Raw genomic sequence first — 27,543 nt, 5'->3', positions numbered from 1 at the left:
GAGGACACTGGGAGGGGTGGAAGCAGGAGAGGGCATCCTTATCTTTTTGCCCTCCCCAGCCATCAGCCCTCCTCCCCCACCCATGACGGGAACTAGGAGGCCAAAGTCTGCGCCAAGGTCAAAAAATTGATTGTTTTGCAGGGAGGGGACAGGAGTGAGAACTGTGGAGGGATTTGCAGGGGAGAGCACAGCCCCTCGTCCTCTAGCCTGGGCTGGGGGTTCCTATCTGGAAGGCTGGACTGAGGCCAGGACTGTGCCCCCACCCTTTGGGGGGAGAAGAACGGCTTGGGCTCAGGCTGCCTGCCAGGGCTGATAAGGGGCCCTCTTGGGGTTCCCACAAACGGTTTATCACTGTGGGGGGAACAGCCTGCAGGGCTCAGGAGGGGGCACGAGCATGGAGCGACTTTGGGGTCTACTTCAGAGAACGGTAAGACCAAGTGGGGTTGGGGGGACACTTTAGGCCTTCTCTCTGGGTCCTTCAGCCCCCTCCCAAACCCCAAGGCTGGCGCCTCCCCTTCCCACCTCCGTCTCTCCCCTCCAGCTTGCCTCTCAGGACCCTTTCTCTTGCCTGGTGCTCCTCTGGCACTCCAGAGTCACTGTTGTGCCCAGATCCTGCCCCATCCCCCATGCCTCTTTCCCCAGTCTCATGCCCACCATGCCCCCTGCAGCAAAGGTTGTCCCCACGACCCTCTCAGACCATCTACAAGCGTGTGGAGGGCACCCAGCAGTGGCGCCTGGAGGAGGAAGAGGAAGACAGGGAGGAGGGGGCTGAGCCAGCAGCCCACTTCTGCCCCATGGAGCTGAGGGGCCCTGACCTGGGCTCTCGAGCAGGGAGGCAAAACCTCGGACTCTGGGCAACAACAGGACGAAGGGCTGCCCCCTACCTGGTCCTGACAGCCCTGCTGATCTTCATTGGGGGTGAGAGTCTTCCCGCCCCCACCAGTGAAAGGCCTGGGTTGGGGGGCTTTATGGAGTCCAGAGTGGGGCACAAGGAGAATCTCCATCTTGCCATCCCTCAGCTTTCCTTCTGGGCTATGTGGCCTTCCGAGGGTCCTGCCAGGCATGTGGGGATGACGTGTTGGTGGTCAGTGAGGACATAAACTATGAGCCGGGCCCGGACTCCCACCAGGGCACATTGTACTGGAGCGACCTCCAGGCCATGTTCCTGCGGCTCCTGGGGGAGGGGCACCTGGAGGACACCATCAGGTAAGGATCAGCCTGCCCCCTTCCCGGCCCTTGCAAATCCTCATCCACTCACTTGGACTCAGAGTCCTTTCCTCTCCTCCCAGGACCCTGATGTGGGGTCCCTTCTGAGTCCTTCCACTTGCCTCCCTGGCCTCCCTGTTTGATGGTCCTGGGAAGGATGTCAGGCATTTGGAGCTGAGGGGAGGGAGGGTGTTCCAGAGATAAGACAGCAGAGGGCTTGGGGTCTGAACGTGGCACTTGGGAGATGCGGGAGCTGACTGTCTGAGTGAGAGCAGAGGGGTCCAGTATCCAGACAGGAGGCGGGATGGATCCAGAAAAGTCCTGAATGCCACATCACGGAGCTTGGATTTTGACCTGCGACTGTGGTGAGCTTGGGGGGGTGGGGGGGCACTGAGAAGGGACATTTTAAGGAATCAGAAAAAAAACAAGCAAGCAAATGCATTTGTGAGCACAGACCATCCCCCTCCATCTGCATTATGAGAGATGCCAGCCAGACACAGACCTGCAGGCCCGGAGCCCGGAGCACAGCACAAGCAGGTCGGGGTTTCTCCTGTTTTGCTGAGGTCACTTTCCCCATTGGGAAGGAGCTGCCCAGGTAGGTCCAGAGAAGAGGTGGGGCCACCAGTAGCCCTCTCTTGGGTCAGGAATAGTGTTTCAGTGGATTCTCCTGGGTTTTCTAAGTAGAAGGTCACACAAGCTATAGACAGTGAGAGATACGTAGCTTTTTTCTCAATGCTTAGACCCTTTATGTCATTTTCATTGCTTTATTTTATTAGAGAGGACATGAACTTTAAAAAAATGTAAAAGGTAATGATGACAGCAGATAGGCCTATCTCCTGACTTGCGTAGGAATGTTTTTATGTAGCTTTGTTATTGAATGTGAACTTTGCTATAGACTGGATAGCTTTTTATAAATGAATCAAGGAAGTTTCCTTCTCCTCCACCTCCTCTTCCTCCCCTCCTCCTCCTCCTCCTCCTTCTTTTTTTTTTTTTTTTTTTAAGATTTTATTCATTTGCGAGAGAGAGAATGAGAGACAGAGAGCATGAGAGGGAGGAGGGTCAGAGGGAGAAGCAGACTCCCTGCTGAGCAGGGAGCCCGATGTGGGACTCGATCCCGGGACTCCAGGATCATGACCTGAGCCGAAGGCAGTCGCTTAACCAACTGAGCCACCCAGGCGCCCCTCCTCCTTCTTCTTTTAATGATCAGGAAAGGAGGGACAGGTTTGGATTTTTTTTTCAAATATTTTTCCAGAATATACTGAAATGATCACCTGATTTTTCTGCTTTAATTTGTGTCTGTATGTTTTTAGTTTATGTTTCTGTAGTAATTGGTATTGATAGATTTTCTTGTCTTCATGGGATCAATTCGAAACTTGATCGAGGCGTGTTATTACTCTTTGGCTACACTGCTGGGTCCACCTTGCCCAAAGACCTTACGTCCGTGGCATCAACAGCATGCAGGCCTTCTTATTTTCTTGAGCAACACTCGGTCGTCTGGGGACAGGCTGAGCGGGTGGATGGTTTGTCAGGTCCCACGGTGAGGTGTGGCCCTGGGGATGCCATCAGAGGGCAGGGAGGCAAGAGGGTGATAGTGAGGGGGAGCGACCAGTGAAGTGATGCACGACTCCAGGGTGGATGGCGAAGGAAGGAATGGAACTGTCTGGAGCACTCAGTGTGGTTGAAGAGCAGGCGTAGTGGGGGGTCAAGAAGCAAGCTGGAACCTGGAAAGATCTAGTCAGAGAGTGGGATATTGGGACTTTTAAGATTTATCTGATCAACTGTGTCTTATTTATCTGGATGTGTCCAGTACCTAGCACAGTGCCTGGCATTTAGCTGGTGTTCAGTAAATCCCCAGTGGATAAAGATTCCGGAGATGGAATTCTGGGTAACGCCAAGACCAGTGGGGGTGTGGTGAGGGAGGTGAGCAGCTGGACTCAGTGACACTGATGAGGTCATTCATTCATTTATCCACCAAATACCTTTGAGCACCTACTATGTGGCAGGTGCTTGGCTAAGTAGGTGGGGGCGATAGGGCAGAGAACAAAAGTCTGGGCCTTGTCCTTATGGAGCTTACAGTCTATGGGGGGAAATCAATACTGAACTAATAATCACATTCACGACACATATTTATTACTAGGATCACTGTTTTGAAGGAAAAGTAAAGGATGTGGGGAATGAGTATAACCAGGGGGACCTGACTTAGAATGGGGGCCAGGGAAGGCTTCCTTGAGGAAGTGATGAGCTGAAGCCCGAGGGGTGAGTCATTCACCAGGCATAGAGAAGGTGGAAAAGCATTTCAGGTCAAAGAACAGCAGGGGCAAATGGTCTGGGGTGGGAAATGGTGGCCTATTGGCAGAAGTGAAGGAAGGTCCATGTGGTTGTCTGAAGGAGAGCAGAGGGGTCCAGCATCCAGACAGGCAGTGGAACAGACCCAGAGAAGTCTTGAATGCCACATGATGGAGCTTGGATTTTGACCCATGACCCCGGGGAGCTGCAGTGTCAAGGTGGATATGGCCGGGGCCATAAAAGGGCTTAATGGCTACACAAACTGCTTTGGATTTTATTCTAAGAGGGAAGAGAGAAATGAAGAATTTATTTTATTTTATTTTTTTAAAGATTTTATTTATTTATTTGAGACAGAGAGAATGAGAGAGAGAGAGCACATGAGAGGGGGGAGGGTCAGAGGGAGAAGCAGGCTCCCCGCCGAGCAGGGAGCCCGATGCGGGACTCGATCCAGGGAGTCCAGGATCATGACCTGAGCCGAAGGCAGTCGCTTAACCAACTGAGCCACCCAGGCGTCCGAGAAATGAAGAATTTAAAACACTAGAGAATCATGATCAGATGTAGGGGGAGGGTTTTGTTTTGTTTTGTTTTGTTTTGTTTTGTTTTGTTTTGTTTTTTAAGGTCGGTGCAAAGAACAGAGTTTATGATACTCCTGACGCAGTAGTTCAGTGTCTCAGTGAAGGGCTCTTTTTGGTTTGGTTTGGTTTTTTAAAGATTTTGTTTTTAAGTTATCTCCACACCCAAAGTGGGGCTCAAACTTACAACCCTGAGATCAGGAGTCACATGCTCCACTGACTGAGCCAGCCAGGCCCCCCAGTGAAGGGCTTTTTTATTTAATTTCCCTCCCTAGCCCTGAGCACTCTTTTCCATCCCCTCCCCCAGAAGCACCTCATCTGATGTTTGATGTGTGCCTTTAAATTCACACGTGGCTTTGCCATATATATAATGTTTTATGTGCATATGTAGATTTTTCAAAAACATTAATGTTTGTATAAAATCCTCTGTTCATTATTTTAAAAGTTAAGCCATATGGAAAAATATAAAGTGGAAAGTGTAAAAAAAAAAAAAAGAAATCCAAGTTGTATTACTCAGATATAGCTATCTCTAGTGTGTGTTTTTAATTTTGATAAACTTTTTTTTTTTTTAACTTAACACAATGTTTTCAAGGTCTGTCTGTATTGCAGTGTGTACAGCAAATTTATCGTCAGGCACAGGAATCCACAGTGTGCATCACCCATTTTACAAACACCCTGACAGATGCAGTTTCTTTTTTTTTTTTTAAGATTTTATTTATTTATTTATTTTTAAAGATTTTATTTATTTATTTGAGAGAGAGAGGGAAAGCATGAGCATGGGCATGGGCAGAGGGAGAGGGAAAAGCAGACTCCCCGCTGAGCAGGGAGCTCGAGGAGAGGCTCAATCCCAGGACCCCAGGACCCCAGGATCATGACCTGAGCCAAAGGCAGCAGCTTAACGGACTGAGCCACCCAGGCGCCCGGACAGGTGCAGTTTCAAACAAATGCTCGCTTTCCTGGATCGGGATGGGAGAGGACTGCAGGAACGGTACTGAGAAAGCCACAGCGACCATGGAGTCCTGGGGTGCAGGGGTCTTCTTGAGAGCTGAGGGGTGGAGGCTGAGACTAAGGCGCACCCTGCACGTGGATTTTGAAGTGGCAGCACAGAGTGAGGGGACCATGGTGTGGAGAGGAAAATGCTAAGCCAGATGCCAAAGTCCTTGATGAAAGTGGACAAGTGACAAACTGGCTGGAAGAGGGGTAGAGGAGGGGAGAGCTGGATGACACAGGCTTCAACGGAAGCAAGGTTTACTGGAGGAGAAATGGGCAGAAATTCCAACAGTGGAGCCGGGAGCCTGCCTCCGCTCCAAGCCCAGGTAGTATGAGAACCTGAGTTCTCTCCTGAGCTCGAGAGCCCCATAGGAGACCCGGCCTCTCAAGGGACAGCTTGGGTTTCCGCCAAGGCAAAAGGTGGAGGGGTATTCAATGAGGCTGTGGAGGAGGGAGGAGTCTGCCTTGGAGAGGGCACAAGAGAAGCCTATTGGCAGGGAGGTCATGTGGGGGCAGCCTGTGGCGGGGTGAGATGGAAGAACAGGGGGAGCTCAGGGGACAACAGGCTCAGTTAGGTGGTGACTATGGAAGAAGACAGGGTGAGGTCTCCAAGACAAGGGACCCCGCGATCATATCAGTAACCATAGTGTAAGATGTCTCCGTGAGGCGCAGCTGGAGGACGGAGGAGATGGAGGGCCGCCTCTGCCCACTTAATCCTTTGGAAGAAAAGCGTTTCCATGCGTGGGGCAGAGCACAGGCCTGTGTGCATGTGTGTGTGTGTGTGTGTGTGTGTGTGTGTGTGTGTGTATGTGTGCGCGGGCAGTCGATAGATTGGTGAGTTTGGCCTGGGCCAGGAAAAACCTAAGGGATGGTGGGCAGGATACCACGCTATCGGAAACTAAGGCTTTAAGCAGAAGGAGGCGGCCTTAGTGACAGCCCGGGTGGTGACTGGATGGATGGTGATGGCAGGGGTCAGGGAGAGACTTAGGAGCCCCTCACCGTCCAGGGCCCAGGGCGACCCCCCCTTTCCTCCAGGCGCCCAGAAGTCCCTCTCCCCTTCCGCGCCCCAATCCCACCTCTTCCCGTTCAGGCAAACCAGCCTTCGGAAAAGGATGGCTGGCTCAGCCGGGATGGCCGCTCTGGCTCAGGACGTCCGGGGGGCGCTCTCGAGCCAAAAGCTGGACCACGTGTGGATGGACACGCACTACGTGGGGCTGCAGTTTCCGGACCCGTGAGTGCGCGGGGGGCGCGCGGGGGGCGCGCGGGGGGCGCGCGGGGGGCGCGCGGGGGCGCTCACCACCTCTGCTCCTCAGGGCTCATCCCAATACCCTGCACTGGGTCGGTGAGGCTGGGAAGCTCGGGGAGCCCCTGCCGCTGGAGGACCACGACGTCTACTGTCCCTACAGTGCCACGGGCAACGCCACGGTGAGCGCCCCCTGTCCCGCCCCCAGGACAGGGGCAGCGAGCGCCCTTTCCCGGGTGGCGGAGGAGGGACCCGGAGAGCACGCCTCACCGTCCTCCCCATCCCCAGGGAGAGCTGGTGTACGCCCACTACGGGCGGCCGGAGGACCTGCAGGACCTGCGGGCCCGGGGCGTGGAGCCGGCGGGGCGCCTCCTGCTGGTGCGCTTGGGGGAGATCAGCTTCGCCCAAAAGGTGAGGGTCCCTGGATGGGGGGGTGGCGTGGAACCGGGAGGGTGCGGGGCCGGGGAACGCGAAGATAGGATAGCGGCAGATGGGAAGCGTCTAGGAGGCTGTCGGAGAGAGAAAAGAAAGAACCAAGTGGGTCGTAAGAAAATGCTGGCGGGAAACAAAATCGGGAGGTTGGCATGGGGGACAAACACGGAGGAATGTAGAGGCCAGTGGGGTTTGAGGGATGCCAAGGCACTGGGGGAAGGCGGGAAGATGGGGGTCAGGTGGTGCCCACAGCCTCGCTGTGGCTCCATGAAAGCGGAGCGGAAGCAGTGCGACTTCACTTTTCCTTGCCTCTCCTGCCCTTACAAATCGGTTTTCTCTGGGAGAAGGAGTCCGTTAGCCACTTCCCTTCCCCAGGTGGCCAGTGCCCAGGACTTTGGGGCCCGAGGAGTGCTCATATACCCCGATCCAGCAGACTTCTCCCAGGATCCACACAAGCTCGGCCTGTCCAGCCACAGAGCTGTGTATGGACATGTGAGTCTGGGGGCAGCCAGCAGTGGATTCTTGGGGTCCCCAGAACTGGACCTCCTTGTCTGGGATGGGGCCGGTAGGCTAGTCTTCGGAGCCCAGCTCACAGCTTCGGTGTGGACACCCGTTTCCTCACAGGTGCACCTGGGAACTGGGGACCCCTACACGCCTGGCTTCCCTTCCTTTAATCAAACCCAGTTCCCTCCAGTCCAGTCCTCCGGCCTCCCTAACATCCCCGCCCAGCCCATCAGTGCGGACATTGCCTCCCTCCTGCTGAGGTGAGGGGCCTGTGGGGGCCAGGAGGGGAGGAGGAAGGGAGATGTAGCTAGCCTGTAAAGTGCTTTTGGGTGAACTAGAAAAAGATGGATCTTCTGAGGGGGCCCAGCCTCACTTTGAGCAGGACACAACCTGCACAACTGTCTAAGGCAGCAGGCAGAGTGCAGAAGTAGAGCTGGAGCCAGAAGGTGGGAGGGAAAGAGCAAAGAGGGATCTCTGGGCTCTTCTATAGCCTGGGCCTCTGTGCCACTTCCGACCCTTTCTGCCCCACCTCTCTCCAGGAAGCTCCAAGGCCCTGTGGCTCCCCAGGAATGGCAGGGGCGCCTCCCAGGCTCCCCTTATCGCCTGGGCCCTGGGCCAGGCTTGCACCTCGGGGTCAACAACCACAGGGTCTCCACCCCCATCAGCAACATCTTTGGCTGCATCGAGGGCCGCTCAGAGCCAGGTGTGCCAGCTTGCCCAGCGTCACCCGCAGCCGGCAGGAGGGGAGCCGCCACTCATGAACCCTGGCTAGAGATGGGGCTGGAGCAGGAGGCCCGGGGGGGAGTGGGCAAGAGTGGTGCCCAGTGGAGGGGGTGGCAGGGCTGAGCAGGGAGGGAGGCTGGCAAGTTGAGGCTGATCTGGGACTGAGGGGGGATGGCAGTGAGTAGATCCCATGGTCAAATCTGTCCAGAGACAGGATGGGTAGTTTGGCACAGTAGTGAGTTCCCTAGCACTGGAGGTGAGCAAGCATGAGTTGGGTGATATAGCATGAACGGGAGTTCTGATGAGCTAGATGAACCTTTCAAGCTTAAGTAGACACGGATAGCAGTGGGCAATCAAAGTGGGTTCTTGAGCCGAAGAGTGTGGTACCTACAAGCCCTGAGGGAGAGATGCAGGGGGGCTGTGATGCAGCTCAGAGGAGAATGCTGGAGAAGGGGTGGGGCTGGATTAGAGAGAAGCATGAAGGAGGAAAGCCTGTCAGGACTTGTGAGGGACATGGCTGACCAGGGAGGTGATGGAATCCAGCATGAGGCCAGGCACCCCGCTGAAGGAGCAGGCCATCCAGGCAGGGCCGAGGGGAAGAGGGGCACTCTCCTGAAGGACAGCAAGGATCGCAGGGCTGGGGCTGCAGAGATGTGAGGGGCTGGAAGGTGGAGAGTGGTGGGGGCGGGGCTGGGAAATGGAGGCGAGGCCCCGCGAGCACGCAGCCTCCCAGGTAGTCTCTGGGTATTGCCAGTGTAAGAACATGGACCCCAAGAGCCTCCCCTCCCGCAGATCACTACGTTGTCATCGGGGCCCAGAGGGATGCGTGGGGCCCAGGAGCGGCCAAGTCCGCTGTGGGGACGGCCATACTGCTGGAGCTGGCGCGGACCTTTTCCTCCATGGTGAGCAATGGTAAGGTCAGGGCCTGGGCCGGGCAGCTGGGGCTGTGGCCCGAGCCAGCACAGGGCAGAGAGGCAGTCAAGAGCACAGGCTAGAGGGCGGCCACGCAGACCTGGGCTCCAAACCTGGCTTCCTCACATCCCAGCCGCATGGCCCCGGGCAGGTCGCTTTACCTCTGTTTCCTCATCCAAATATGAGAGTAGAGTTGGCCCTCGAGCAGCACCAGGGTTAGGGGAGCCGACTTCTCCGCTCGATTGAAAATCTGCATGTAAGTGGACCCAAGCAGTTCAAACTCATGTTCAAGGGTCAGCTGCAGTCATAGTCCTTGGTCTGAGTGAAGCATTAAGCAGGAGACTCCATGTGAAAGCAAGCTCCACACTGTGATAGTGGAGTCGGGGCAGACCGGCTGAGGCGGGCTGGGCAGGGGGCTTGGCGGGAAGGATGGAGGGAGCCCAGGGCCGCAGGACAGGAGAAGACAAAGATGGGTCTTTGCTTGGCCTCCAGAGGGGCCCATCCTCCTGACCCGCTCTGCTTCCAGGCTTCCAGCCCCGAAGGAGTCTTCTCTTCATCAGCTGGGACGGAGGTGACTTTGGGAGTGTGGGCTCCACAGAGTGGCTGGAGGTAATGTGGGGTCCAGGGCAGGGAGTCAGGCAGTGGGAAGAGGTGGGGGGTTAAACTCCACGCCCCTCACCCCCAGGGTTACCTCAGCGTGCTGCACCTCAAAGCCGTGGTCTACGTGAGCCTGGACAATGCGGTGCTGGGTGAGTGGGGGCGGGGCCACCTGCTGGGTCCCTCTGGTGCACCCGGCCGCGGGGCCCAGCCTTGAGTCTGGCATCCCTTCTCCTCCCCCTCTGCAGGAGACGACAAGTTCCATGCCAAGACCAGCCCCCTTCTGATCAGCCTCATAGAGAACATCCTGAAGCAGGCAAGAGGCTGGCCAGGAGCGGGGGATGAAGGGAAGCTGGTGGCGGCCAGAGCCTGACCGGTGCCCCCTACCCTGCCCCCCAGGTGGACTCTCCTAACCGCAGTGGGCAGACCCTCTATGAGCAGGTGGTGTTCAACAATCACAGCTGGGATGCTGAAGTGTAAGTTGGGGCCAGGAGGGAGGGAGGGAGGACAGCTGTGGGGGGAGCCGAACCCACAGAGCCCTCCCACCTGCCCACTCCCAGGATCCGGCCACTGCCCATGGACAGCAGTGCCTATTCCTTCACGGCCTTTGCGGGGGTCCCTGCCGTCGAGTTCTCCTTCTTGGAGGTGAGACTTCCTGGCCCTGCCCCAGAGCAGCAGCCCCTCTGCCTGTCTGCACCGTGCCCCTGCGCCAGCCCGCGCCCTGTCCCGGCAGGATGGCCAGGCGTACCCGTTCCTGCACACGAAGGACGACACATACGAGAACCTACACAGGGTGCTGCGGGGCCGCCTGCCCGCCGTGGCCCAGGCTGTGGCCCAGCTCGCTGGGCAGCTCCTCATCCGGCTCAGCCACGATCACCTGCTGCCTCTGGACTTCGGCCGCTACGGGGACGTGGTCCTCAGGCACATCGGCAGCCTCAACGAGTTCTCTGGGGACCTGAAGGTCCAAGATACCAACCCTGCTCCTGGCTCCTGGGGGTGGGGGGAGCTATATCCCCTCAAAGTGTTGCCCAGTCCAGAGGTCTGGCCCCTCCTCCCCACAGTCCTTAGGGTCTAGTCCCCTCTGGCAACCTGGCCCCTTGACTCCTGCCTTAGGACCCAGCTGGTACCCTCCCAACCGCCCAGGTCTTCTCCCCTCTCCCAGCATCCCGTCCCCCTACAGCCCCTCCTCCTGCCAGCCCTGGGGTCCCAGCCTAGGCCGGGGTCCTGGCCCCTGTGTCCGGCCCCAGCCTGCATCTCCACCCCCAGGCCCGCGGGCTGACCCTCCAGTGGGTGTACTCGGCGCGGGGGGACTATATCCGGGCGGCGGAGAAGCTGCGAAAGGAGATCTACAGCTCGGAGGAGAGCGATGAGAGGCTGATGCGCATGTACAACGTGCGCATCATGCGGGTGAGGCCCCGCCCCCGCCCCGCCCCTCGCGCCCCCTACTCCGCGTCTCCTGGTGGCTGGAGCCGACAGGCCTGTCCTGCGCGCTGTCCCCGGTCTCCGCCTTTACTTCGTCCCTGTCCTCTGGCTCCCAGTCCTGGGCTCAGCGCTCACACACCGGCCAGGCTGGAGCGACCACTGAGACAGGCCCCGCAAAGTGATAAAACCGACAGGGAGGGCTGGCTGCTGGGCCGTCCGTTTGTCAGACCACGTGGCAGAACTGGGAACCCCCCCCCGCCCTCCAAACACACACACAGAGCCCTCCACTGCCTACTCACCCATCTGGAGGGAAAAAGCATGTACACGATTGTCCACAGTACAAGAGGCCCAAGCTTATGGCCCAGGAGGGGCAAAGGCTTAAGAAACTCAGAGCAAGGAGAGCTCTCTTCCTTGTGGTAATAAGGTGGGTGAAACCCAGAGAAGCTGCCTGGGGGAGGTGTCATGTAAAGTTATACAAGACCTTAGTCCTTGGCCCATTCCTCCTGCTTAGTTCTGAATACTTTGCAACCCACACTCCATCTCCTGTTCCAACCCCTCCACTTCCTTCCATTTCTTTACTCCAAGAACTCAACCTGGCCACTGATTTTGGGAAATGGGATAAGTAGGGACTGTGGGCGTGGGGATAAGTCTACAGGGCGAAATTAGAAACAGGGTCATCCTCTGTGAGTGTAGGGTGGACAGGGAACCCATAGTGTATGCACGACCATGGTTTTGGAACCTGTCTGCCCCCTTTTTTTTCCTCCTTGAGTCCCTGCCTCTTTCCCTTGGCATCGCTCATTCCTTCTTTCTGTTCACAAACCCACCCCTCTTGCTCTTTCATCCTTGCTCCTTTCTCCTGATCCCCCTCATTCTCCTCTCTCTGCAGTTTCCTCTTCCTCCCCCACTTCCTGACCTCTCCACCTCTCCTTCCCTTTGTCCCCTCCACTGAGACATCAGTGATCCTGCAGGTGAGACAAGAGGTTGGGACTGGTTCATTCTCATTCACAGATCTTGCTTTAACTCCTGCTGTCCCAGACTCCAGGAACACAAAAATATACTCCCCTCACCCAACCCCCTAAGTTGCCACATGCCTCCCTCCCCCTCTTCCCCGCCCCCAGGGAATAAAGGGCATCTGTGCGTAAGGGGCATGGTTCAGACTCAGGGCTGGAGAGTAAAAGATTCCAGACTTCAGAACCAGCCGCACAGAGCTGGGCCAGACCCAGGGAACTTTGTGGCTCTAGACCAGGGGTTGGTAAACAATTGCCAGTGGGCCAAACTTGGCCTGCTGCCTGTTTCTGCGAATGAAGTTTTATGGAAACACAGCCATGCTCATTGATTTTCATATTGTCTATGGCTGCTTTTGGGCCAGCTACGGTGGCCAAGTTGTGTTTGCAACAGAAACAATATGGCCCACAAAGACAAAAATATTTACTACCTGGCTTTTTGCAGAAAAAGTTTGCTAACCCCAGCTTTAGACTATGATGTTGGTCTTGAAGAACGGACAGAACTTGGGTTGGTGCAAAGAAAAGACATTTCAGAGTGGAGAGACCCAGAGTAAGGGTGTGGTGGGGAAGTAGGCCTGGCTGTCCTTGGGAGTAGGGTGTGGACCAGCAGAGCCAGAGCAGAAGCCTGGGGAGAAGCAGAGGGAGAGGGGCACCAAACAGTGGGCTAGAGATCACCTATGGGGAGCCCTGAATGCCAGGATGAGAAGTTTGGATTTTTAGAGTCTGGGCATCAAGGAAATTAGGAAGGTGGTTGAGCAGGGTGGTGATGTGAGCGAAGTGGAGTTTTAGGAAGGATTTGGCCAGACTGTAAATGGTGAAGAGGGAATTGAAGTTAGCGAAGACCGAGCTCTGGATGAGAGTGGCAGGTGGTAGTAGAGGCCACCTGTGGGTGAGGGGACTGGAATGAAGGAAAATGGACAGACAGGGTGTTGAGGGAAGAGGAGGAGGAAAACCATAGCAGCTGCCATTTACCAAGGGCTGTGTGTGAGGCTGGTAAGGTGCCCTCTTACCCAGTGGGGAGGTCAGAAGGGTGGAGGGCAGGATTCCAGTGGATGATTTGTCAAGTAGGCTTGGCAGTTATCCCCACGAGGTCCTGACTGCAGCCAGGGACATGGATGAGCCCTTGGAGTGAAAGATGGAGGACTTGAAAAGATATAAGCCTAGAGATTCCGATGTTGCTGGGGAGGCACCCACACAACGGTCATTAAAAAGTTCCCCAAGTGATTCTAATATGCAGCCAGGCTTGAAAACAACTGGAGTGTAGGTGAGGAGAACAGAGGGTGGAGGTTGAGCCTTGGGCCTGCCCAAAGGTGGGAGCAGAAGGAACCACAGAGGGTGGAAGAAAGGTGGGAGAATCGGGCTAGTAGAGTTGCCATCTCAGGAAAGATGAACAGCATCTGAGTTATGCAGGGAGGACAGAGAGTCAGGCACTTCATTAGGACTGACCGGTCCCTTTGACCTTTGACTCTGGGCTGTGGACATTGGTGGTGGTGAGGGGGAATGCGTGGGGTGTAGGAAAGTGAGGAACAGCAGGACCATAGACTGTCCTTTGAGGCTTCAGCCGGGTAAGTGACTAGGCGAAGAGGGAAGACTGGGGAGACGTGGTTGCAGGCTTGGAGGCTCAAAGCTTAGAAAGAACGGGATAGAACCCAAAACACAGCAGGAGGACGCATCCTACCCAGCTGCTGGTGACGTCAAAGAATGGCCGCTCCCGATTGGGTAGCCGAAGGGAGGTGGGGCTTAAGGCAGCTGCTCTGCAATGGACGCTAGGCGCGGACTGGGTAAGGAATTGCTGTTCCGGCCCGCGCTCCCGGCAGAGCCCCGCACCCCGACCTGATTCCCTTCTTGGTGCAGGTGGAGTTCTACTTCCTGTCCCAGTACGTGTCGCCGGCCGACTCCCCGTTCCGCCACATTTTCCTGGGCCGCGGAGACCACACGCTGGGCGCGCTGCTCGACCACGTGCGGCTGCTGCGCTCGGGCGGCTCCGGAGAGCCAGGGGCCGCCTCCTCCGGGGTGGCTCCGGGCCTGGGCTTCCAGGAGAGCCGCTTCCGACGCCAGCTGGCCCTTCTCACCTGGACGCTGCAGGGGGCCGCCAACGCACTTAGCGGGGATGTCTGGAACATCGATAACAACTTCTGAGGTCCGCGGGGAGGGCGGGGGGGGGGGGGTTGGCATATGCCCGGAGCTCCTGCTCTCGCGTTAGAGTGATTTCTGGGTGATGGAGGTGCCTAGTACCAACCTGTCGTTGCTGACCGATCTCTCATTAGCCCTTCCCGTCTCTGCAAGGGGCCCAGCCAAGATGCCAGCGCAGACACCCACACCCGGGCTCTGCAGTGTAGGAGTAGGTGAGCGGTGCCTTCCACAATGGGCCCGCCGTACTGTCACCGATCTGAGAGCACCCGCTCCCTCATCACACAGCCCCTTCCCCTTCGGGAAAGGGGTCCCCCACACCTAGTGATGCCTCTGGAAGGTTTCCTTGGCCCTGGGACGTGGCCAGCCCCCTTGGTGGGAGAATGGCTGGAACCACAGCCTATAGCCCCAACAGGTGGTCTGTGGCGGGAGGGGCTGGGTTTGGACCTTAATAAACCACCCGGTGGCATCTGTTGTTTATAAGCACCTTTATGCTTTTTCCTTACCCTCACTCCACCCAGTCATTCCTCCCTTGAGACGGGCAGAAGGGCCAGAGAAGATACAAGTAGGAATGCTGTCTCTCCACATCTGAGGAGGCTGCAGCCCTGGCTCTCACTCCCAGGGCAACTGCATAAATCCTAGGGCTGGGCTTTGGGCTACTCGGTCCTCTTTTGCTCCCAATATGGCATGACAGGTCCTACCCTGGTTCCAGGATGAAACTCTGCCTCTCCCCCTGCCCCCTCCTTGAGCCCCCTCTGAGCCTGACTGGGTTCTCAGGAGCCTGGACCAGGGTCAGAAACCTCCTCAACTATTTGCTTCTCTGACATACTGTTCAGAACAAATTTCCCAAAGTGGTTTCCCAAAGTGGCTCCTCAGCCCTTCACTTTGTCCATTTGCTCCTTGTAGCACACAGACTAATGGTCTGGAAAAAGATGTTCACGTCCTAATCCCCGAAACCTGTGAGTGAATGTTACCTTACACAACAAAAAGGACGTTTTGGATGTGATCAAATTGAGGATCTGGAGATGGGGAGTGTTTTGAGCTGAAATATACCGCCCCCCCCAAATCCATATGTTGAAGCCTGACCCTCAGTACCTCAGTCTGTATCTGGAGATCAGGCCTTAAGTTCAGATGAGGCCATTAGGGTGAGCCTAATCCAATCTGATTAGTGTCCTTCTAAGAAAAATTGACACAAGGGAGTCTGGATGGCTCAGTCGGTTAGATGTCGGACTCTTGACCTCAGCCCAGGTCTTGATCACAGGATCGTGAGTTCAAGCCCTACGCTGTGCTCCGCACTGGGTGTGGAGCCTACTTAAAAAATAAATAAATAGGGGCGCCTGGGTGGCTCAGTGGTTAAGCGTCTGCCTTTGGCTCAGGTCATGATCCCAGGGTCCTGGGATTGAGCTTCCCAGCGGGAAGCCTGCTTCTCCCTCTCCCACTCTCCCGGCTTGTATTCTTGCTCTCACTATGCCTCTGTCAAATAAATAAGTAAAATCTTTAAAAAATAATAAAATAAACAAATAAATAAATAAATGGGGGCACCTGGGTGGCTCAGTCAGTTGAGCGTCTGCCTTCAGCTTGAGTTATGATCTCCGGGTCCTAGGTTTGAGCCCCACATCAGGCTCCCTGCTCGGCGGGGGGCCTGCTTCTCTCTCTACCTGCCTCTCCCTGCTTGTGCTCTCTCTCTCAAGTAAATAAATAAAATCTTAAAAAAAAAAAAAGGACACAGAGAGACACCAGGGATGTGTATGCACAGGGGAGCCAAAGAGGCTTTAGGGGAAATCCAATCTGTTGACACCTTAATCTTGAACATCTAGCTTCTAGAACTGTGAGAAAATTAATTTTGGCCATTTAAGCCTCCCCCGCTTCTGTGCAGCCCTAGCAAACTAATAGGGAGATTATCCTGGACTGGGGGAGGGGGGACATGTAATCACTAGGGTCCTTTTAAAAGGAGGCAAGAGGAACAGAGGTGGATAATGGAGATGTGACAGCAGAAGCAGAGAACAGACTGAGTCTTATCCTGCTGATTTTTGTCCCCAATCAACAAACTGCCAGTGTCACTGGCTGCCCCCCTTCCTTTCTTCTCCCTTGCCCTGCATCTGAAAAAGGGCGGGACACATACCTTTCGAGGATCCTATTCTTTTCCTGTGCCTCAGTTTCTCCTGCCTGGTTAAGTTGAGGTAATGTCAGGCAAGGCCATTTCCCCCAGTCTTGGCAGGGGACCTTGGTGTTTCTGACCCACTGGAGCTGAAGTCTTTTTTTTTTTCTTTTTAAAGATTTTATTTATTTATTTGAGAGAGAGAATGAGATAGAGAGAGCATGAGATGGGGGAGGGTCAGAAGGAGAAGTAGACTCCCTGCTGAGCAAGGAGCCCGATGCAGGACTCGATCCTGGGACTCCAGGATCATGACCTGAGCCGAAGGCAGTCGCTTAACCAACTGAGCCACCCAGGCGTCCGAGCTGAAGTCTTAAAGGGAGAGACAAAATAAGGCAGATAAAGGGTCAAGAAGCAGAAAAGGATTCTGGGTATTGGAAGCATCTAGGCAACCCTGGCAAGAGGCTCTGATGGCTCAAGACTATGAGATGATGTCTGCAGTAGGCGGATCAAGCAGGATTTGTACTTAAACTTTGTAGTTTAAGTGTATCAGCTTAGGGATAGGACCCTATTTGGGGGGCTAAAGGGGCCCTTAAAAATCTGCTTGCCCAATTCCCTCATTTTAGAGGTGGAAATAGAACCTCAGAGAAGTTCAATGACTTGCTCAAGGTCACACGGTTTTCCCGGTGTGGCACCAGGACTGGAACCCAGGTTTTCTGTATCCTCACTGGGCCCCTTGACTGCCCCCTCATTCCTGGGTCCCCTGCGGCTGGGAGGAGGAACTGGAGGAAAGAAGTGGGAAGAAAGGGGCTGCTCCCTCCATTTCTCAGTTTAATTTTAAAAATTTATTTTATTCAATTTGGAAAATTAATACAAATCCCTGGGTGCTTGGGGGAGGGCGGATGGGCAGGAAGAAGAGGAGGAGGAATTGAGGCGAGGCATGAGCATCAGAGTGGCTGTCTCATGTGCACGTCCAAGTCCCTGCCCCTGCCCCAGGAGGTGGGGGGAGGTTGAGCAGGGAGCTCAGGTCCGAAGGAACACCATGGTGAGGAGTCCTGGAGAGGGGAGAGAGGACAGCAAGCTGGTGGTGAGCAGCGCTGGGGCTCTGCTAGCCTTCCTCCTAGGCCCCCACGCCCCTGGCCACTACTGTGCTCACCCAAGATGTATGCTGCCACCAACTTCTGTCCCAGGGAGACGTGCAGGATTTGGGGCAGCTGGCTGCCAAGCTCGTCCTGGAGTGGGAGCAGCAGGAAGGCCACAGAGACTATGCCCGTCAGCAAGAAGAGGAGGAAGGAGCTGGTGGCCAGTTGTGGGGGGCGGTCTGGGAAACAAGGCTCATCAGGCGCTCCACCCCCCTCCTGCCCAGCCCAGGGTCCTCCAGGGAGGACGCTGAAGATGGGAGGTGTATTTTTATTGCCCTCCAGGGGGCATACTGCAAGTGTCCCCTCCTCCCTGGAGCCTCTGTCCCCAAGGCCACGAGAGACCCTCTCCCCTCCGGTCCCTCAGCACTTTTTCTCTTCACCCTGCCTTCAGTACTGGCTCCTATGTACATGTCCATCAGGCAAGGGACTCTCTCCCATATGCAGCCCACAACTTGGTACGGGTTTCTTAAGGAACTGAGCTGAGCTGGCACATGATGGGAAGTACTGAAGTTAGAGCTAAGGAAGAACTTTTCCCTCTAGGTAGAAGCCAGAAACCAGGGAAACTACAAAGTCTGCTTTTTTGCCTAACCTGATATAAAATCTGAACTCCCAGGAATGCTTCTACCAAAAAGCAAAAGACGGAACCAGAAGACCCCTTCAACTCCAACTGAGCGCATCTCTAGGGTAATGCTCAAGAACTCAAGAATTCCCATCCCCCAACTCACTCTCTGGGAAGTGTCTGGCCGTGGGTGGTGCTGTCCAGGAAGGAGGCCCTGGGTGGGGTGTTGGGTCAGGCTGTCCCTGAAGCTCAAGGGGGTAGGCTGGGGCCCTCAGAACTGAGGTGATGTCCTTGCGCCCCACCACTCGACCCTCAGCTCCCTCCTCAGACAGCTCAATGCGGAAGCGGTCCTGGATGTCATAGTGGCTGGGAATGGGGGCCACGTGGCGAATCACACTGTCCCAAAATAGGAGAGAGACCCATTGAGAGGAAGTGAGTAACAGGCAGTGATCCAAGTGGATCCAGGCCCCGCCTCCCAGGAGCCTTTCCCTTAGGGATGTAGACAGAGGTGGGGAAAAAGGTTGCCAAGAACCAGGTCTGAGCCCTATTGACTCGGGCACGGTAATTCAGACAAAGGTGGCAGCGACCCCTGGCTCCCCTCCTCACTCACATGTCAATGCAGGATTGAGGTTTCACATATCCTTCTGCGTCAAACACCGTGTATTTGGCAGGTGCTGTGCACAGGACTGAGGGATAAAGGCACACATAGACCGACTGTTGCTTCAGAGACAAGCTTGCCGGTGGAGGGACATTAGAGTCCCCCTTCCCTTCTACCCCAGGGCTGGACATGACTCTTCCAGTCCGCCAAGGTTGGCTATCTGACCCCACTCATCTCACTCCTCCAGCCCACACAGCCCCGCAGTGTCCTGCCGCCAGACCCAGATCCCTGGCATGAGGCACCCATCCCTTCACCTCGGAAGCGAAGCGCAGCTCCCGTGGGGTTATAGAGGGTCAGCAGCTGCCGGGGTCCGCTCCGCTGGTCCGCCCTGAATACTAGGTCCGGGGGAAAGACGAGGACCGGGACAAGTCCCGAGGAAGGAGGGGCGCCCCGGGACCCCCTCCCAGGAGCCCCCGGGCCCACCAGCTCCTGGTCCTGGGGCGCCCCACGGCGCATGCAGGCTGTGGACGGTGGACATAGGAGGGCAGAGCTCAGGGGACAGGGCGTGGAGTCTAGAGCTGGGGGACGACAGGGGAGAAAGGGATCGGAATGAGATCGGGGGGCAGGGCCTGGTCTGATGCTGCCGCCGCCGCGTCGGAACCCCGCTAGATGAGGCTCCCGCAGACCAGGCCCAAGCCCCCCAAACCCTTCCCTTCTCCAGCTCTGCCCGGGGTCCCCTTAAGCCCCGCCCCAAGCCCGACCTCATGGTCACGCCCACCCCATAAACCCTGCCCCTAGCTGCTCCCAACCCGGGCCTTGTCTCCAGGCCCGGCTCCCGATCTCCAAAAGCCCCGCCCGCCCCACCGCAGGCCCCGCCCCTTCCGGGCGTCCCCGCTCTCCGGCCAGACCCCGCCTACCTCAGCGTCCCCCTCCGGAACCGCCCCTTCTCCAATCTCTCCAGAGACCTTTATCTGTGCCTCCGACCTCTCCCTGAGCTCGGCGAGCAGCTCCTTCGTGCCTCAGCCTCCGAACGGCCGCTCGTGCTGTGAGACTTACCTTCTGGTCACTGCAACTGCCCGTCAACTTTTGGCCGGACCGAGGCTGCCATCTTCCCGAGAGACCATTTCTACACTTCCGCCGTACGGCCTCTGTCATTGGCTAGGGCGGCCTCGTTTCCGGCGTCAGTATACGCCGATTGGTGAGTTTAAAGACGTGATTGGCTTGATCCCAGTGACGTAAAACTTTACGGGCGACTCCGGCCAGAAAGCTCTGCCCTGAGTAACTCAGGGGGACCGGGGGAGGCTGGGAGCTGGGCGTTGTTCCTCCCCACTGAGACCTCCAAGTCACTAGAATCACATCCCAAAGGGAAGACCTCTTTCTCTCTTTTAATCCCAGGCTCTCCTAGAAGCAGCGATCATAGCAGTTTTCCATAGTACTAGTTGGGAGGTTGCTTCCAGTTGGACTAGGATTGAGGCAGGGAAACTGCAGGGACCCCATGAAAAAGAGCCGGGTTTTTTGTTTTGTTTTTGTTTGTTTTTAAGATTTATTAGAGAGACAGCACGAGCGGGAGGGGCAAAGCGAGAGCGACTCCTGAAGCGGACTCCCCGCTGAGCGGGGAGCCTGTTGCCGGGTGAGGCGCGGCTCTATCCCAGGACTCTGAGATCATGACCTGAGCCAAAATCAAAATCAGGCGCCCCCAAAGCCATTTTTTCCCCTTTGCTTCTTTTCCAGCTTCTATTCTTGCTAGGACCTGCACCCCCACCCCACTCTACACATGCCTCCTGATACAAAAAGCACATGTCCTCCTTGTAAGGGACAAAGAGGTAAGCCTCTTTGGAGGCTTCCAGTACAGTAGGTGATACCTAGGGAATGACCTGACAGAACCATCATGTGCCTATTCCAGACCACTGGCACTGGATATCTCCAGGCCAAGACCCCCTGGCTTCAGGGAATGAGTGACTTATGAAGGACACCTGGACCCTATCCTTGTTCTATTTCCTGGATGCCTGAGAAGACACGTGCACCAGACCCCAAGAAAAGACGAGACTCATGCTCTTTTCCTTTCCAAGTCTCTGGAACGCTCAGTCCATCTCTCTCTCTCTCTCGTAGATCTATGTATATATCTATTGGCTCTCCGCACCCAACCTGCCTGCATAAGGATCTCAGCCCACGGCTCCTCTCCTGAGTCTCCCTTTCCTGCATGGGACTCAGAAATCACTCACATTTGCACAAGGAAGTAGGATTTACCAACCCTGCCACTTGCATCATCCCACTGAATCTTCAACTACTTTCACAAAAGAAGTGGCCTCGGCAAGGTGAAGGATCTCACCCAGGCCACGCGATTGATTAGCAGTAGAGCAAAAACAAAGTTCATCTTATCCCAAAGCCCCCCGGCAAATGTAGAAACCTCTTTATCCTTCTAGGCTTTTGTTTTCTTGATAGCATAGCTTCATTTTCACCGTGTTTATTTTATTATTTACCTGCTCCAGTAGAATGTACTTTCCTCCCCACAAGAGCAGAAACTTTGCTTTGTTTTCTGGTTCATTCCAAAGTGCCTGCCATTTGGAATGAACAAGTGAGTGACTAGGAATGAACTTTGAGCTGAGATCCGATTGAAGTTAGGATGCAAGCCACTAAAAATCAGTGGAGAGCATCCTGGATAGAGGGGATAGCTAAGGCAAAGCAGGAGGGTACTAGAAATGTCAAGGAGCCACCGAGACTGGATGGAACGGCACTTGCATGGGAGACAACAGTGAGAGATGACATAAGGTGGGAGGGTTGGATGCAGGTCACCTAGAGCCTCAGAGTCTGCAGTAGGACTTTGGATTTTATTCTGAGACTAATGTGAAACTATGGGAGAGGTTTTCTTTATTTCTTTTTTTTAACAGCTTTATTGAGATATCTTAGACATATAAAAATTGTATATATTTAAGGTGTACAACTTGAGGGGCATCTGGGTGGCTCAGTCGGTTAAGTGTTTGACTTCGACGTAGGTGGTGATCTCAGGGTCCTTGGATCTAGCCCTGCATCAGGGTCCCCACATGGAGGGGGGCAGGTGGTTTGCTTGTCCTTCTCCCTCGCCCCCCCCCCCCGCTTGTGCTCTCTTTCTCAAAGAAAATCTTTAAAAAAACAAAAGGTGTACGATATTTGGATTTATGTACACATTGTGAAAAGATCACCACAATCAAGCTAATTAACACATCCGACACCTCTACATAGTTCGATTGTGTGTGTGTGTGTGTGTGTGTGTGTGTGTGTGTGTTGAGAATAAGGGAGAGTTTTGAGCAAAGGGGTGACAAGGTCTTACATTCTTAAAAGATTGCTCTGTATACTAAACATCTGTTGAGTTTAACGAATGAATGAAATCTCCTAGATGGGCCCCCCAGACCATAGAAATGGAGATGTGACCCCTTCCTCAGTCAAGAAACATTTATTTGGATAAAAAAGGAGTCTCTAGGGCTCTGGGCTGGGAAGGTAGCCTGGGTTTCAGGCCTGGGACCCAGCAGCCCGAACAGGCTGGGAGGGGCACTTCCTCTTGCTGAGGTTGGTGAGGATCTGGTCCTGGTTGGACCGGTAGAGAACCACAAAGCTCTCTGCAGGAAGGACAGGACCTCTGTTCTCTTCCACCTGGCCCATCATCAGATAACTGGCTCCTGGGGGAGGAGAGGGAGGGAGCGAGAGCGTGTTATTGAGACCTTGGAGATGTACCTCCTTGTCAGAGTCCTTCAGATTCTATCATTTTTGTGAGGCTATGTCCTCTTCCCCATTTTGCCACATCCGTTACCTTTCTTCATGGGGGGGCACTGCTTGCAGGGCACATAAAACTTCAGGAGGGTGTCAGTGAGTGGAGAGGGCAGGTCCAGGCCTCCGGTTTTATAAGCACCAATGAGACTGACAGTGACAGTGAGGCCCTCTCCTGGGCCCCGAACCATGGACTTCACTGTTGCGGTCACCACTGTGAGAGAGTGGGGGTGAGAGGTGAGGAGACAGGAGGCCAGCTCAGGGCTGGAGCCAGGAGGGGGGACTTGGAGGACAGGAGGGGAGGTTAGAGCTGTTGGCAGGGGGGCTTCTTACCCAGGCTGCTGGAACAGAAGTTGCTCTGCAAGGTGCCCGTCCGGCGGCATTGCTTTGGGCAGGACACAGCGGGCACGTCTAGGAGGGAGAGAGGGTGCTGTTTGTGGAGGGGGACCCACCCAGCAGGTAGGAAGGGCCACTTTCCTCATAACAGCCTCACAGATTTGAATGCATTCAGAGCTCTATCCAGCGTTGGGCCCCAGCACCCAGTACCAGACCTCAGTACAGAGCACCAGTGAGTGATGTATGAATGAATGAATGAGTTTGGAAAGGAGGTCTTTGAAATGCTCTCTTCAGTCTGTGTCCCCTTCCTTCCCCTTCCCAGACTCACTTGGGGCCCCCGGAGTTGCCTGGGCCTCAGAGGAGGCCTTTGGTTTTTCCGCAGACGGGAGTCCGGGCTTGGGGAGCGTGGTACCCGACCGGGCATCCTCCCCTGGGCTCCGGGCCCGCCCTTCAGCACCTCGCGGCAGGGTCTTGTAGGAGGCGGAGAAGCCATCCGCCGTGACACTGAGGTCAGAGACGAACTGGACGAGGAGCTCGTTCCCTTCGGAGGAGATGGGACTGCGGGTGGCGGGGCACCGGGGGAAGCGTCAGGGGGGCCTTGTCATCTCCGCCCTGGCTTGGCTGCATCAGCTTCCTGACTTCGCAGGACCTACTCGCCTCTGGATCCGTGGACCCGTCCTGGTGCCAAGCCAGGTCTCTTGCCTGGTTCCGTACTAGTTCCGCCCACCCGTTTGGGGTTCACGGGTTCAGATCCCGCCTCTTCAGCTAAGCCTGGCCTCTCACCACCACCACCACCCCCACCCCCACTCCCTTCCCTAGAAAGGTGGAGACGCCCGGACCCACCAACCACCCAGGCCCGTCCCCTCACCCCGGGGCCGTGTCGCCGCAGAACTTCCCCAGCCTTTTGGCGTCATCGCTCACGGCTCCGTTGAACACGCTGACCGAGTCGTAGCGGCAGTAGGTGTCGGGCTCCAGGTCAAACTTCCCGAAGGTCAGCGAGATCACCTGTCCGCCGGGAGAGAGGAGGCTGCGCGGCGGGACCCCGGGCGGCTCCAGGGCGCGGAAGCCCTGCACCCCTGGCCTCCTCCGGAAGCCCGGAAGCTCGCGGCAGCCTCCTCTCCCCCTTCCCGTGTCCCCCGGAACCCCCTCTTAAAGCATTCACACCACCGCTCCGAGGGTCACACACCCAGGGGAACCCTTCGGCGGCATCTTCCGTCTTGGGCAAGGTCTAGTCCAGGCTCACGCTCAAGGAACAGACCCAGCATCACCTCCAGCGCCACCACATACCACACAAAACACCGTTTATAGATCAGCATTGTGTACCTCGCTCTCGTAAGACTCGTCACAGGTGTGATTTTACATTTTTTGTTCGAGTGCAAGCAGTTCTGGGTCTGTTTTTGCTCCCTAGCGCGAGCTCAGTGGTCGGGACATAGCAGATGGTCAGTAAATCTTTGCTGGCTGCATGCTGGAGAACGCCGCCTGGGTCCCCGAGGGCAGCCCGGCAGGGGGTTGGTACCTGGTCCGGGGGCGCGATGATGTGCCAGGAACAGCTGATGCCCGGGGGGTAATCGGACTCGGGCCAGTTGGGCGTGGTCAGGGTTCCCTGGGCCTTCTCCAGCCGCCCCCCGCAAAATTGGTGCTCTGGGGAGGGGAGAAAGGAGTGGGGGTGGGAGGCGGTGGAGACCCTCGGTCAGCTCGAAGAGAGCTCTAGGCTGGAAGCCTGTGCTGGAAGCTCGGACGTCTGGGTCTCAGCATGAGGGGACGAGAAGAGGGGTAGGAAAGGGGGGGTGTGGTTAGCAGAGATGGGGCTTGGAGGAGCAGGGCTCAGGGGAGTCTTGGACCTCCGGGCGCCCAGGCAGGCGGTGGAAGGGGGAGGAGGCATTGGCTGGACACGCTCCCTTCTCGCCCCTCCCCCTGACCCGCGACCACACCGCTCCTCTTCCCCTGGGAGATCCCATCTCCCCGGTCCGGCGGAAGAGTCCCCTTTGCAGGCTGGGGAGTCCTCACGTTGTGAGGGTGCCCTCAAATTGGGGCACAGCCCCAGAGGCCTCTTTGGGGAGGTCTCTGCCTTAAACATTAAAATGTTTAATGGGGAATCTTCGGCCGCCAGGAGGGGGTGATGGGACCGCAATCGGGAGCCCCGGGCTGGGTGTAGGGGGCTCCGGGTCGGGGGAACCTAGTCCCCCAGCCCGGGGGTGCCCCCTCACGCCCGTCTGAGGGAGCCCGATTGCGGACGGGGGCGGGCAGTTACTCACCGTCCCAGTAACCCCAGGCCGCCCATTCCACCCGCGGGTCGGTGACCCATTTCCGCCTCGCGCCTGGGGGGGGGCCTGGAAGAGGGGTGGGTGGGAGCGGGGGGGGGAGAGAAGACGGGGAGGAGGGACTGAAGGGGCAGTTAGTGAGGAAAAAGGGTAAGGGAGGTAATGGGGGCCCTAGGCTCTCGGGCGCGGGGTTTGGCTCGGGGTGGAGGTTAAGGCTGGGGGCGGGGCCTGCGCCGGGGGCGGGGCCAGGAGAGGGGGAAGGCGGAGGTGAGGGAGGTCTCACCAGTGCCTGAGGTGGCCCTCCCGCTGTACCAGAGCAGGAAGCCTCGTCCTCCCGTGCCCTCGTCCGCCGTCATTCTCAGGGTCACCTGGTTGCCGGGGGCGACTAAGGGCGCAGGCCGGAAGGTCCCGCAGAAGCGTCCAAGCCGCTGGCCCGAGGTTCCAGACCCGGCAAAGACCTCCAGGGCATCATAACGGCAGGCCGAGTGCTGCTCCAAGTCGAAGACGCGGAAGGAAAGGGACACAGTCTGGCCCTCAGGGACCTGAAGGCGGGGACAGGGAAGAGGACCTGCAAAGTCAGGCCACACAAAACCCAGGCGGAGGGTCCTTCTCTTTCCCCAAGCATCTCAGAAACCGGGCCTGAACAGGAAGGGACCCCATCAGGGTGCAGAGCAGAGGGCCTGGGCCCTGCAGCAGCTTGTGGCTTGTTCAGGGGACAAGACCTGAGGGCGGGAATGGAGTTGGGAATGGACGAGCGGGCCCTGAGTTAAGGAAGGTGTGAGGACACTTTGCCACGTGTTATTGTGGGCCCTGCCGCCCTCAGTGACCAGAGGGGACGGGCTTGGACTTCCCTGGGAGAAGGGGTGGTGCAGGGACCGGAGCGGGGAGCAGGGGGTCGGCAGACTGGGGTTCCCTTAGCAGTCAGGCCTGGGAGACTTCAGCAAGGGGGTAGTGATCAGAAGGGCCTTCTCACCGTTATTGTCCAGATGCACTCCTTATTGGGGGGGTAGAGGTTGGGGAAACCCTCACTTGCCACGTAACCTGACTCCCCGGTCACATCCCCTCCACACAGGAACACGGGTCTGGAGAACAGAAGAGGGGTCAGCCATGAGTGGAGGAGAGCTTGGGAAGGATAGGGTAATGAGGATGGGGGGGCAGGGAGGGAAGCCAGGGGGATGGAGGAGAAAAGCCTAGGGGATCTGGGGCAGCCTCAGCCAGCCAGACCGGGATTGAGAGGATTAGGAACAAGTGGGGCCAGCAACTTGGCTGTCTCTCCAACACCCCCCAATCCCCACCCCCACCCCAACAGGAATTCCCGGAATCCTCCCCAGGCTGTTCCTCACTCTCCCCCTCGCCCTGCCTGGCAGTCGGGGACAGGAGCCGCCTAACTACTTCCAGATGTGGACACAGCCACGAGGCCATGGGGGGGAGGGGGCGGAGAGATGAGCAGCAGCAACGATGGCCCTCACGTTGAACCTGGAGACCAGATTTCCCCAGCTCCCAACCTTTGCCCTGCTCCTGTTCCTGCTAACTACTTGAGTATCTGTCTCCCAAGTCTCCCACTTTCTCCCCCCCTCCCCCCCCACCTCTAATTCCCTCCTGGAATCCAGATGTCCAGCTACCAGGCAAGTTCAGGGTCTTGGTGCTCTCAGGTTCCACGGGGGGCCAAGGGTCTGGGTGGATGGGGAGACTTAGAGGACAGGGGACAAAGGGTGGAGGAATGGGGGGGCAGTGGTGACCCGCAGAAGATTGTGGTCTTGCAGTAGGGAGGGAGAACTTGGGGGCTAGGGAAGAGTTGGGGCTGCAGGAGATCCGGGGGGTGGTGTGTTAGTGAAGGAATCCACAGGATCCACAGGGAAAACCCCCAGGAATCAGGGCTTTTGACGCTCACTCAAGCTATCTGGAAGGTGCCAAGAGACCTACCTGGTATAGTTGGGGGTCTGGCCCTGGGCGAAAGGTAGCAGGGCCCAGGCAGTGAGGACCCCCAAGAGGGAGGCTGTGGCAGCAGGCAGCATGGCCGGGGGGAGAGGCGCTGGGGTCCTCGAGGCAGCAGCTGAGTTTAGCGGTGGCGGCAGCCGGGATAATCAGAGCCAGATGAGGCGGCCTCGGGTGTGTGGGCGTGGGGACTGGCCGGTGGGGCGGGCGGTGGGGAAGGCGGGACAGGGAGAGTTTAGTCGGGACAGTGGTGAGTCCAGGGGCCTCTCTACATCCAGGACACATAAATATTGACCTAAGGAGGGGTGGAGCAACGAAGGGCAGAGGGAGCATCGACCCTCAGCCAGCGGGCATCAAGCACTGTCATCTGGCAGCCCACTCTGCCGGGGGCCCGAACGTCCTGCGAACACAGCCTCTGCTCCTTCCTCATGATCGTCCCCATGCCTGCCTCCTCAGCACCCACGGGAAGTCCTTCCCTTGACCCCCGACATCCAGTCACCCCCTTCCTGACCCCCCCCCACACCGCTCCAGCTTATTTTCCACTTCAAATTTCTACTGTCTTCTCCCCATCCCTGGGCCAGACTAGGCCAAGGAGAAAATTCTTTCTGCTCACCCATTTTTCTCTCCCAATATTTGGAGGTATGGGAGTGGGTTAGGGAGACATGGTATGTGGATAAAGGGAGCCTCCCCCTCATTAAGAAAGAAGAGGATGGAGTAGAAAGTGAGGGAAAGGGACAGCACGTGAGACTGGACCTGGAAGGTAAATGGGAGGAGGGGAAGAGGGCACTGACTTCACGGGGACTGAGGGAAATGGGTAGGAAGCTCTGTGAGGTCAGAAGCAAGTGGCTTCCTCAG

At 56.7% G+C, this 27,543-nt stretch overlaps 3 protein-coding genes and 1 long non-coding RNA gene across 9 annotated transcripts; 1 reads left to right on the top strand and 3 right to left on the bottom strand.

The window, feature by feature from the left end:
- Nucleotides 1-137: 137 nt before the first annotated feature.
- Nucleotides 138-14,504, top strand: TFR2 (transferrin receptor 2). Of its 4 annotated transcripts, none has more exons than XM_036073335.2 (18): nt 138-427; nt 696-918; nt 1,020-1,206; nt 6,145-6,285; nt 6,368-6,479; nt 6,586-6,708; nt 7,105-7,221; nt 7,354-7,493; nt 7,773-7,936; nt 8,749-8,868; nt 9,395-9,477; nt 9,554-9,617; nt 9,714-9,781; nt 9,865-9,941; nt 10,026-10,110; nt 10,199-10,426; nt 10,732-10,872; nt 13,746-14,504. In XM_036073335.2, exons 1-18 carry the CDS (start codon nt 395-397, stop codon nt 14,028-14,030), a joined length of 2,391 nt encoding a protein of 796 aa, XP_035929228.1. In that variant the 5' UTR covers nt 138-394; the 3' UTR covers nt 14,031-14,504. The 4 variants fall into 4 exon arrangements, with proteins under 4 accessions (XP_035929228.1, XP_035929225.1, XP_035929231.2 ...); XM_036073332.2 differs by having other exon boundaries at nt 669-918; XM_036073338.2 differs by lacking the exons at nt 138-427; nt 696-918; nt 1,020-1,206 and adding an exon at nt 1,784-1,801.
- LOC118523653 (uncharacterized) lies at nt 6,697-9,440 on the bottom strand. Its single transcript, XR_013448702.1, has 2 exons — nt 9,030-9,440; nt 6,697-6,806 (listed from the first exon to the last, which is right to left on the bottom strand). It is a non-coding gene; the product is annotated as an uncharacterized LOC118523653 (long non-coding RNA).
- Nucleotides 14,505-16,938: 2,434 nt separating the features above from the next.
- On the bottom strand, nt 16,939-19,558 carry MOSPD3 (motile sperm domain containing 3). 3 transcript variants are annotated; one of them, XM_036073356.2, is made up of 6 exons: nt 19,472-19,558; nt 18,730-18,993; nt 18,428-18,503; nt 17,984-18,213; nt 17,273-17,437; nt 16,939-17,171 (listed from the first exon to the last, which is right to left on the bottom strand). In XM_036073356.2, exons 2-6 carry the CDS (start codon nt 18,929-18,931, stop codon nt 17,140-17,142), a joined length of 705 nt encoding a protein of 234 aa, XP_035929249.1. In that variant the 5' UTR covers nt 18,932-18,993; nt 19,472-19,558; the 3' UTR covers nt 16,939-17,139. The 3 variants fall into 3 exon arrangements, with proteins under 3 accessions (XP_035929249.1, XP_035929248.1, XP_035929250.1); XM_036073355.2 differs by having other exon boundaries at nt 19,333-19,490; XM_036073357.2 differs by lacking the exon at nt 19,472-19,558 and adding an exon at nt 19,225-19,298.
- A 2,268-nt stretch (nt 19,559-21,826) lies between these two features.
- PCOLCE (procollagen C-endopeptidase enhancer) lies at nt 21,827-26,991 on the bottom strand. Its single transcript, XM_036073352.2, has 9 exons — nt 26,677-26,991; nt 25,727-25,835; nt 25,037-25,295; nt 24,009-24,133; nt 23,361-23,497; nt 22,821-23,050; nt 22,490-22,567; nt 22,200-22,370; nt 21,827-22,068 (listed from the first exon to the last, which is right to left on the bottom strand). Exons 1-9 carry the CDS (start codon nt 26,766-26,768, stop codon nt 21,902-21,904), a joined length of 1,368 nt encoding a protein of 455 aa, XP_035929245.1. The 5' UTR covers nt 26,769-26,991; the 3' UTR covers nt 21,827-21,901.
- Between the last annotated feature and the right edge of the window lie 552 nt (nt 26,992-27,543).

This window comes from Halichoerus grypus, chromosome 6 (assembly GCF_964656455.1).
Source record: "Halichoerus grypus chromosome 6, mHalGry1.hap1.1, whole genome shotgun sequence".
In the NCBI taxonomy this organism is placed as follows: Eukaryota; Metazoa; Chordata; class Mammalia; order Carnivora; family Phocidae; genus Halichoerus; species Halichoerus grypus.
The sequence above is the reverse complement of the archived record's forward strand: the minus strand, read 5'-3'. Positions and strand labels throughout refer to the sequence as shown.